The following is a 12,388-nucleotide window of genomic DNA, read 5'->3' on the forward strand; positions in this document are numbered from 1 at the left end:
GTTTCTCCGTTCCGTTTACCAATTAAATCTTAATGCAATTTGTTTACATGTCAATACCAATACCTTGCTTTCATAGTCGGCAACTTGAGAAGGGGAACTCATTGGGCCAGAACCCAAAATGAGTCCATTCTAGCGAGCGGTGGAGCACTGCCTGTTGGGGGGGGGGAGGGGGCCGTCCGTCCCGACGCTCGGCTCCAGTCGACTCCAGTCGGGCGGGTCTCGTGCTCCGGGCCGGATGGTCGGCAAGCCAGGCAGGCAGAGATGTGGAATCGCTGCTCGCAGTAGTTGCGGTCCGACTGGGGAGCGCGCAGGCTGTGTAGGCGCAGTCTCTGTCCCTCGCTCGTCGTGTCGTCAGTCGATCCGTGTGGATTTCAAACAGCGCTCAGCGCTTTATTTACTTCGCGTTTCACGCCCAGATTTGTTTTTACGCGTGCTTCTTTTTCAGCAGCATTTTTGCGAGTGTTGTGTCAGTGTTTGATTGCCATGTCTGATGGTGGTGGTGGTAGTGGTGGATGGGCTGACAGTATATGAGGAGTGGCTCGCTGACAGCTCCTGTCAGACCGACGCCGGACGTCGACCATGAAGGTTGTGCTCTCCCGCCAGGTGTCTAACTGAGGGTTCGCAACCGACCGGGCAGTGATGCTGCGATAGCTACAGATGCCATCCGTCTTGCTTGCCCTTCGCCGGGAATTAGGAAATTAGCACCGTGTGTGATGATTAGTCATAGCTGCGAATTGTAATTATGATAGGTTTCAGCACCTCGTCTTGACCCGCCTGTCGTCGTTTCGAAGCAGGATGATGAGGGATCGTCAGTTATCTAAAGCGGGCGTCTTCGTCGCGACGCTGATTGTTTTATGGCAAGGCGCCCGGAGCGCGTCGGAGCAGCAGACTCCGGCGGCGCCGCCTCTCCGATACGAGGCCCCGGACGATTGTCAGTGGTGGATCCGGGAGACTTCCGCAACGGGCGGTGACGAAGTGGCCCTGACGTGCAAACTCCGCACCGTCAACAGCGAGTTTGACACCACCAACTTCAGCGTGATCCCCTCCGAGCACACGACGTCCCTCAGGATCGAATGCAACAACATGCTGATGTCGCGCAGCTCGCTGGACGACAGGAGCTTCGTGCACCTCACGCGGCTCCGAGAGCTGATCCTGGACCACTGCAAGCTGGGCCGATGGCCCGCCGGGACGCTGACCGGACTGCGGGACCTCCGCAACTTGACGGTGCGCACGTGGAACACGGACTGGCCCGCCATGAGCCTGGAGCTGGCTCCCGAGAGCTTCTCCCCCGTCAGGCAGCTAGAGCGGCTGGACCTGAGCTACAACAATATCTGGTCCTTTCCCGAAAATATATTCTGTGCGTTGACGAATTTGGTGAGCCTGAATATCAGCCGCAACCGGCTGCAGGACATCAGCGAAGTGGGGTTCCGGGAGAAGGCGCCCCCGCCGCCGCAGCCGCTCATCAGCACGCAAGACGACGAGGGCGGCGCGGCCCGCGAGGCCCCCGGAGTGTCGACGCCGTCCGTCTCGCCCTGCAGTCTGGATATCCAGGTGCTGGACGCCTCGTGGAACCACTTCGTGCTGATGCCCACCAACGGATTCAGCGCGCTTCGTCGACTGCGCGAGCTGCACTTACACGACAACGAGATCTCTATGGTCGCGGACCGCGCGTTGGGAGGTTTGAAAGGTCTCCAAGTATTCGACCTGTCCAATAACAAAGTCGTGGCGTTGCCTCCGGAACTCTTCCGCGATTGTGCCCCCATTGTGAAAGAAATATACCTCCAGAATAACTCCATTAGTGTGTTAGCGCCCGGTTTATTTGCAAACTTAGGCCATCTTCTAGCTCTCGATCTGTCTCGAAATCAACTGACCAGCGCGTGGATAAACAGTGGCACGTTCTCCGGGCTCATCAGACTCGTCCTCCTTAACCTCTCTCATAATCGAATCTCCAAATTAGATCCGACGTTTTTTCGCGATCTCTATACGCTGCAGATTCTGAACCTCGAACACAATCAGCTGGAAACTATCCCCGCAGACACGTTCGCACCCATGAATAATCTGCACACTCTTGTTTTATCTTACAATAAAATTACGTATCTGGACGCATATTCCCTTAACGGCTTGTACGTGTTGAGTCTATTATCTCTAGATAATAATTTGGTCGAAAGTGTTCATATGGATGCTTTCAGAAATTGCAGCAGTCTGCAGGATCTTAATCTGAATGGCAACTCCTTAACAGCCGTGCCCCTAGCATTAAAGGACATGCGTCTGTTAAGAACAGTCGATCTCGGTGAAAATGCTATCAGCGAGTTGTCAGATCCGGGTTTCAAAGGGATGACTAATTTATATGGATTACGACTCATCGGAAATCAGATATCTAACATAACTAAATTAATATTCTCCGATCTCCCTTCCCTGCAGATACTGAATTTAGCTCGCAATAAAATACAGAAAGTTGATCACGGTGCATTCAGTGCAAATTCAGACTTGCAGGCTATTCGTTTGGATGCTAATTTATTGACTGACATCAATGGCTTGTTCGTTGACATATCAAGTTTACTCTGGCTCAACATATCCGACAACCAGATAGAGTGGTTTGACTACGCGCTGGTACCGCCAGGCTTGCAGTGGTTAGATTTACACAAAAACTACATAAAAGAACTGGGAAATCATTACGAACTGGGCTCGGAGCTCCGCATTCAAACACTGGACGCGAGTTTTAACAAGTTGACACGTGTCACCGCTAATTCCATACCGAACAGCGTCGAGCTCTTGTTTCTCAACGACAACCTGATCACGACGGTGGAGCCGCACACGTTCCTCAAGAAAACCAATCTCACGCGAGTCGACCTGTACGCGAACCAGATAGTGAGCATGGAGCTGAACGCCCTGAGGTTGACCCTCGTCGACAAGGATCGTCCATTGCCCAATTTCTACATCGGAGGCAACCCGTTCCAGTGCGACTGTACCATGGAGTGGCTGCAGCGGATCAATAAGTTAGGCCATCTTCGTCAGCATCCACATGTTATGGATCTGGAGAGCATCTACTGCAAACTTATGTACAATCGCTACCGCACGTACATACCCCTCATCGAAGCAGAGTCCTCCCAGTTCCTGTGCACTTACAAGACGCACTGCTTCGCTCTCTGTCATTGTTGCGAGTTCGACGCGTGTGACTGCGAGATGACATGTCCTAGCAATTGTACGTGCTACCACGACCAGTCGTGGTCTGCCAACATCGTCGAGTGTTCCGGCATAGACTACACGGAGATGCCGAGCAGTATCCCGATGGACGCGACTGAGGTGTACCTCGACGGCAACAACTTCGGAGAGCTCTCCAGCCACTCGTTCATCGGACGTAAGAACCTCAAGGTGCTGTATGCAAATAATTCCAACATAGCAGCGATCTATAATCACACTTTCAGCGGTCTGAAACGCCTGACGGTGCTTCACTTAGAAAACAATCGCATCAAGGAGTTGCGCGGCTTTGAACTCGAGAGTTTAGTAAACCTCCGTGAACTCTATCTCCAAGGCAACCAAATCTATGTCATTGACAACAGAACTTTTACTCATCTCGAACACCTGGAAGTGTTGCGCATAGAAGGCAACAAACTGTCTACCTTCCCCGTGTGGCAGTTCACATTAAATCCCTACCTTGTTGAAATTGGACTCGGTGAGAATCTCTGGTCCTGCGATTGTCAATATCTTCACCGCTTTCGTAATTGGCTGCAAGGTAACTTTGTCAAAGTTGTCGATGCAAACAAAATAGTCTGTGTATTTAATAATGTAACGAACATCGTAGGGCCGCCTCTCGCAGACTTTAACGCCACTTCATGTGCCGCATTTACCGGTGGTTCTACTGCAATAGTGGAAAGTCAAGTTATAAACGATTATCTCCCCCTTCTTTTGGTTACGTTGTGCGTATTTCTCGCTTCCGCCGGGCTGGTTTGCGGAGCGTTCTACTACCGCCGGGAACTCCGTGTTTGGGTGTACTCTCGGTGCGGGCTCCGCATGTGCTACAAGACCACAGCCTTCGAAGAGGAGCAGGATCGAGACAGACTTTTCGACGCCTACGTCAGCTACAGCGTGAAGGACGATGCTTTCGTAAGTCAAGTGCTGGCACCGGGTCTCGAACAAGGGGATCCGACCTACCGACTGTGTCTACATTATCGTGACTTTAACATGAGCGCGTATGTGGCCGATACGATTGTAGAGGCGGTGGAGTCTTCTCGAAGAACCATAGTGGTACTGTCCAAAAACTTCTTACACTCAGAATGGTGTCGCTTCGAGTTTAAGTCTGCGCTGCACGAGGTGCTAAAAGACCGTCGGCGGCGACTCATAATTGTGGTGTTGGGGGAGTTGCCGCAGAGAGATCTGGACCCGGATCTGAGACTCTATCTCAAGACGAACACATGTATAGAATGGGGAGATCGACTATTCTGGCAAAAGCTAAAGTTTGCCATGCCGGATGTAAAGAGAAACTCGTGCAACTCTAACCGGGCGTCGACCCGACACCATCACCAGAGATCGTCGGTGAATGTGTACTCTGCGGCTTCTACAGGACCTCCAAATTTTGACAGGAGTAGGAGTCCAGGTTTACCGCCGTCCCTACCCTTGCCACCACAACCTCCGTCAGGGAAGTTGCTGCCACCGTTCCTTCACCACCACCAAAACAATCTGCAGACTGCGGAGCGAGAGCTGCCTCGACGTCTTCCTCAGCCGCTGTGGGCGTAGCGGCTATTCCGCCGCAGGTAAGACTTCTTTTTGATGTTCGTTGCATCATGTGTACATAATCAGAATGTGAGGTTTCTGTACCAATATATCAGTGAAAATACTTCAAATAAGGCTTGAATTTGTTGACACATTTTACAGGCATTTGTGCAGAAATGTAGATACTTTTTTTTCTGCTACCAAATTTTATAATGGCTCTGATAGTCCTACTACAAATCGTACTATGATATACGCGAGAATGCGGTTTACCACAATGAATAATTAAGAAATATAATAATATAACAGTCTAAAAATGTTAATAACATAACTACTGCTGAAACTATAAATGTATTAAAAATATAAATCATCTTTAATTGAAAAAAATGCGATTACATTTATCATTGATGTTGTAAGAAATGTTGCGAGAAGTTTCTTTGAGTCTCCGTCTATAATACAAATTTAAAATTCGAATAAACCATTTTCTAGTATTTCTTAGCCAAAGACATACAAGACGCTTGATTCACGTCATAATCTAACTAGTGTTTTTCATTAATAGACAGTCCTATTCTTCCAGCCTAGGGCTGTGTGCCAAGATACTAATAATTATAGTAATAATAACAACTATTAATATAGTTGACATAAATATATTATGGTACTGAGATCAGAATTTAACAGGTTTTCAAATTCAATATGTCACACATAACAATGCAATACATTACAACAAGGGTAATTCTCGTATTATTTGTTTTCGGCTTCACTATGCATTAAAACAAAGACCTGATAACTATAGTAATCAGCAAATGTGTGTAATATGGTAAGAAGATTAAAAATAGGAATAAAGTAAACGGATTGAAAATATGACAAATTTTACGTTATTTCAGTCTCAGACATCATTCCAAAGTTCTTACCTTTGGCACTGAACCTAGTGGAGCTAAAATATCCGATCACAAATTATTCTTAAAAGATATGCAGTGTGTGATACAGTATTTGTCACATTGTGAGATACGTTCTATTTTTGTCTAGGACTGTGTGTGTATAACTTTCTACTTCTTTAACTGTTTCAAGAACCATTTTAGTGAATAATATTGATGATGATGATAATGATGATGACGACAATATAATAGGTTAGTACAACCAGCAATAAAAAAATTACTTTCGAAGTATTCTCAGAATGAACGAAAACATGGTCTACAATAGCAATAGATTTGGATTACAAATTAAAAGAAGAGAGAAATGTTTGAAGGGTAAATTAAAAGAGGTCGGAACATGTCACGAAAATTTAAATTAATAATTGATTGATTAAACTAATAATCATAATGTAATAATAATAATAATAATAATAATAATAATAATAATAATAATAGCAATAATAATAATAATAATAATAATAATAATTTCAAGTAATACATCCCCATTTCATATTAATATCAGTTACTGTACGGAAAGATCGCTAAACTGTATTCAATTTCAATTTCCATTGTAAAATGAATTAATACACAGTTGGCCGGACTTCAGTACGAAATACTATGCAAAACGGTTGGTTAAAAGCTCGCGGTTTGTATTACTAATTCATGAACGGGCTGAGAGCGAAATTTAAAGATGGAGTAGCATTAATAACCTACATGCATTATTGCATTATTTAAATTCTGTAGTAATTAATATAGCCCAAGAGTTGGACAAATCCTTCAGGAAAGATCGAATTCGTTGTTAACAGAAATTATTTTACGTTTCTTATGAGAAGTATGTATAAAGCTATAAAATGTAGACGTGAAATATTTGACTGGTTATTAATAACGAATTGCAAATATACTGTGGTCTTTCCCTTGAAATGCTTGCACAGCTGTAAAGAATTCGTGTAAATAATTTTACTTACATAGACTATGTTGTCTTAGCATATTCGTCATGCTATTTTTAGTTCACACTTAAAGTTACTTGATGCCCGTTTCTATTGATTTTTTGGCTGGAGGGAAATGAAAGACAAACAAATGAAGCCTGCAGAATGTACAGAAAGACAATTACAACATCCCTACACATGCCAAACCTGGTACACTTCTATTCAAAACAAGTCTTACAGTGTGTTCGCATCCTACAAAAAATTTAATGCAGACGCAATCTTTAAAGCAATTATAATTGTGAATTTAAGTATGAAAAGTCTATTATTGACGTACATAGTCTAAAAATAAATGCAATAATCTGTACATTAGTGACCTATACGGTACTAACGTATTCTTATAATCTATTACAGTATTATGTAGTCTGTACTTATGATACGTTTTATATAGTCTTGAAACTGATTAAAATACAATGTCCATGTGTGACAAGGATAATTCATATTCTTAAAAGACAGTAATAATTTTAACTTATTCTTCAAACGAAAACAACTGTATGTCCACATATTATAAGCTTAATATTACAATGTATATTCCTTAAAATGTTTACAATAATATATTCATATATAAGATAAGTTTTGTACTAAAATGTTCATAAAAATGATTATGATACATGTGACAAATTTTATACTGCCGTATGCTTAAAACCTATTGCAATGCTTCCTCCACGTAACTTTGATAGTAATCTGTTCTTAAAAACAAATACAGTACTACGTTAACGTATGACAAATTCGAAAGTGACATATTATGAAAACTATCGGTATTACAGTACTATGCACAAGTGTGACAAGTTTAGTAATGGCGTATTCTTAAAAAAATATTACAATACTATCTCCATTTGACTCACGTATTCTCAAGAACTGTTATAATACGATGCCCACTTATGATAAGCTTGACGCTATCATATTCTTAAAAACAATTACACTACTATATCCACGTATTATAAGCTTGATATTAAAGTGTTCAAAAATGATTAGAATGCATGTGATAAGTTTTAGTATACCAAAAAGTTTCTTAAAAACTATTCAAATACCTTTTACATGTACGCCTATGACAAATTTGATACAAACATGTTCTTCATAACGATTAAAATACTAAGTCCATTTGTGATAAGTACGATACTAAAGTATTTTTGAAAACTAAAACCATACTACTTTAACAAATGACAAGTTCGATATTGACATATTATTTAAACTATTGCAATACCATCTCTTTGTCAGACAAGTTTATTGTAGTAATGGTGTATTCTTAAAAATATTGCAATACTACCTCCAAGTATGATAAGTTCGATACTTAAGTATTCTCAAAAACGTTTACAACACTTGTCCACTTATGATAATCTTGATACTAACATATTCTTAAAAACGATTATAATACTACGTGCACATGCGAGAAACATTGACGGACGGTATTCTAAAATAAAATATTACAATACTGTGTCCACGTGTGACAAGTTTGACACTGATGTATGCGTAAATACGACTGCAATGCCATTTTTACTCGTGACAAATTTGATACTAACGCATTAAAAAAAACGATTACATGTGTAACATCTGATTGGCATTAACACATTATTACAAACCATTACAACACTGTGTTCAGGTGTGATAAATTTAATATATTCTTTAAAATATTACAATACTAGGTTCACATATGACAAATATGATATAGTTTTGAGAACATTACCGTATCCTATAACAAATTAAATACTGACGTATTCTTAAATATGATTGCAATGCTAAGTCCACGTGTGGCAAGATTCATACTGATATTCTTAAAAACAATTACAGTGTTGTGCCCTTTAGGTCTATGATAAGTTTGATAATATATTTAAAAAGATTACAACTCCTTCTACATATGACAAGTTTGCTATTAGTGTATTCTTTAAAACTATGACAGTTCTGTTTCTAATTATGACAAGTTTTTATTAATGCATTCTTAAAAACGATTACAATTATTTTATGTTCACATGTGACAAGTTTTATACTAATTATTCTTAAAAAGGATTACAATATTATGTTCACGTTTAACAAATCTAACATGCAGTATTAAAATATTTCAAATATTTCTGAATATGAAATGTATATATATTAAAGGAAACAGAAAAATGATTTTTTTTCTCATTTATTTATGATAAATAATTATATATGTTTTATGCGCGAACAATTGTTCAAACGTTTAACATAAGTTACTTTAAGAATTTAAATGTTACTAACCTAGCCTTTTATGATGATGTGAGGGGTGAATTGCGAAGGCCTTATTATATTGCCAAAAATATGACTTCAATTTCCTAAGTGAATTTAAAATAAGTGTATGATTCTCTCTTTATAAAATGTCCTTAGATTGCATAATCCTTAGGACATATCCAACAATCGTGATGTCTCTTTTGGTGGAAAGACAGATTGAAAGACCTCGAATTTAAGCCCGATTGAAGGAGAGATTTTTCACTTCACAACATAGTGAATGACTTGGGGGTTCACTTAGCCTACTGTAACATTGAATACCGTGTCTTTCAAGAGGGAAAATTGCGGTCGGAGAGTGATGTTGGTCACATCGCATCTCCTCGTAGTGCCGATACTCGGAAAGCATGGGAGTTCTATCTATATCCTTGACTAATGTACGTGTCAGACACTTCACTTTATTATAGGATAGGCCTCAGTTTAAACATGTGGAACAGTGAAGTATAAACAGGAGCTTACTAATTGTAACGAATATCACTTGATATGTCGAAAAATAGAGATTTCAGAGAATATACCATGGATTACACAATATTGAGGGCAGTAGCGGCTGGTGGTCAAAATAATGAGTGTGCTACAATTTCTATATTGGCCTACTGTATACACTTATATGTATTTATCTTAATTTGAGTCTCGCCTAGTGACGAAATATGAAATCCATACGACGTTCCTTCCTACTGTAGAACCTGTCAGTTACCCTGGTGTTAAACCCTTCAACTTGGATATCATACTCTTTTCTATTGACAGTGTTACTTCACAGAATGGATCCTGTGAATTGTTGGAGGCTATGTATCGTAACAATTGAACAGCTCCATCTGTATTCCGGAAGGCAGGTGTTCCGTATAGAACTCAAAGTTGTGTCTTTAACACTCTTTTGTTCAGTACAGTATAGCTGTTGACAGCAACTTCAAGTTTGCGTTCAGGAAAATTAGGCTATCCAAAAATTGCCAGAAAATTTGCTGTTTAACAATTTTGTTGCATCTAGATAGCTTAAAGACTGGAAACGGTGAGTAGTTTTCTGAATTATACGGTCACATACTTCCTTGGCTTCAGTTTTCTGGGATTCCATTCTCCGTCGCTTGCTGACCGATTCAGGAGGAACCTCAAAAACCAGGTAGACGGCAGCAGCAGTCGGACACTTGAATTACCAAATAGGCCTACATCGTAAATAGTTCCGAGTTCTTCCACAAACAAGCATTCTCTCGTTACGCTTTACTTTTGCAATCTCCAAGCTGTGTTGTGCTGAAGATGACTACAGCACTTCCCCGCGTAAAAATAGCCAATCAGGGCAGTGATTTCAGCTTCGCACATGCGTATTAATTGTCTACATTCTCATTTAGAGTTTTGAGTAGCACAACGAACCCCCTGAGGCACCAAAGAGCTAAGAGCGAAGACTAAACACTCTATAACGCGTCATGAACATAACCACGGAAAATTGTCAAATGGCAGATCAGATACTATGGTGGTATTGCAAATACATTATTTGAGCAAAAATTATCATTGTGCTGTAGCACTGTAGCACATAAGGACGGGCCGCCCCTGATTGAGGGGTAGAATCGAGTAGAAATATAGGAGACGTACATACAATTTGTAAAATTATGTAATTCTGGTGAAGGGATTTTGAAGTTATGGTTATAATTTAGTGCAGTGCTGTAAACAGTTCGCAACCTAAATGTTATATCGAAATCACTATCTTAGCTAAGAAATTATCGTTTGTCATTCTAATGACATTCTTGTCTCCGGTAGAGGCCAGGTATTGTGTTGGCCCCCACATCATTACTTTTTATCTAAGAAAGAGTGTCATTTCAAGAAAAACTTAGCGGAAGTTCTGATTTCATATTCTGTTGTAAAAGGTAATGAATTATTTAGTTTATGAAGAAACAAACATAAATCACATAATTTTAAAATATCCGTAAAAATGCCTATTGAACAGAATTCTGAGAACAATGTAATGCAAGATAAATTAATATAAATACGAATTAGTGCTTTAGTTTATGGCACACATTTGTAATATTTATATTGACGATATAATGATACATTGTAAAAAAATAATAGACAAATTCTTAGTAATTAATAATTATAGAAAATTTTAAATGTTGTAGCCTATTTGCTGACGACACGGTGAAACAGCAAGACGAAAAAAATCATAAAGATCAGACCGCATATTAGACCTAACTATATATTATGTGTAAATCATAAAAGTAGCGCCTCATAGAAAAAGATAGGTCTGACAGTAACGACATTCTACAGCAAACGTCTGGTGCGAAAATCGTTTTTAGTAGGTTATTTTATGACGCTGTATCAATATCTCAGGCTATTTAGTGTCTGAATGAAATGAAGGTGATAATGCCAGCGAAATGAGTCCGGGATCCAGCACCGATAGTTACCCAGCATTTGCTCATAGTGGGTTAAGAGAAAACTCCGGATAAAACCTCAACCAGGTAACTTGCCTCTACCAGGAATCGAACCCGGGCACCTGGGTCCGCGGTCAGACGCGCTAGCGGTTACTCCACAGGTGTGTACGCAAAAATCGCTCTCAGTGGAATAATTTTACAACAGATATCGTATTTGTGATGTGAAATAGGCAGAATGTGAAAATATCCTATAAAATATATTCAGAGCTATCAAAATGAAATATATTTGTTTGTAAGTATATTACAAAAAAGTAGATAGGAAGCCACTTAATAGGCATTTATAACTCTCTCGGTGTGACGTTAATTTTTGGAAACTAATTCTAAATGTTGACTACATTTATAGTCATGATTACTATTATATAGATTATAATTATACATAATTCTAAATTTTCAGATAAAAATAAAATTTCAAAATTATGGTGTTAATTTTTTTCTACTTCATAAATGTACTTGCTAATACTGCAAAATCTAAAAGCGCTGTTCATTCGGTCCTCAAGTATAGTAATATTATTGCATCCTCTTTTTTATATCCATGTTTTATTTCATTCTATTTCTTTTGTTATAATTATATTCTGTATTTATGAGTTTCTTTAGAGGCCGATATATTTACACTATATAATTTTAGATTTACAAAATGTAAATTAGCAATAAATAAATTTGAAAACTCGAGAAATTAGGCAGTCAAAGATATCGACAAATATTTATAGAAAAGGAATAAAATATAGTAAAAGGCAGTGGAAACAAGGAGTTCTTAATAATAATAATAATAATAATAATAATAATAATAATAATAATAATAATAATAATAATATACAAGTTCAGCAAAAAAAGTGTATATAGGACGTCCATGAAAACGTTGGGGTACAAAAACAAACTAATAATCAACTAATATTATATTTAAGTAATTAATGGATGAGTCGACCTCGGTAACGTAATTGGTATAGCGCTGGCCTTCTATGCTCGAGGTTGCGGGTTCGATCCCAGCCGAAGTCGATGGCATTTAAGTGTATTTAAATACGTCAGGCTCATGGCAATATATTTACTGGCATGAAAAAGAACTCCTGCGGGACAAAATTTCGGCACACCGGCGACGCTGATATAACCACTGCAGTTGCGAGCGTCGTTAAATAAACCATAT

At 39.6% G+C, this 12,388-nt stretch overlaps 1 protein-coding gene across 1 annotated transcript in view; it reads left to right on the forward strand.

Moving 5' to 3' along the window:
• Nucleotides 1–214: 214 nt before the first annotated feature.
• Toll-6 (Toll-like receptor 6) overlaps nucleotides 215–12,388 on the forward strand; it is a 167,463-nt gene continuing 155,289 nt past the window's right edge. Inside the window, exon 1 of the mRNA XM_069834498.1 lies at nucleotides 215–4,751. Within this exon, the coding sequence (XP_069690599.1) occupies nucleotides 796–4,734 (3,939 nt within the window). The 5' untranslated portion in view covers nucleotides 215–795 and the 3' untranslated portion in view covers nucleotides 4,735–4,751. The remainder of the gene's footprint in view (nucleotides 4,752–12,388) is intronic.

Source organism: Periplaneta americana, chromosome 9 (genome assembly GCF_040183065.1).
Source record: "Periplaneta americana isolate PAMFEO1 chromosome 9, P.americana_PAMFEO1_priV1, whole genome shotgun sequence".
NCBI lineage: Eukaryota > Metazoa > Arthropoda > Insecta > Blattodea > Blattidae > Periplaneta > Periplaneta americana.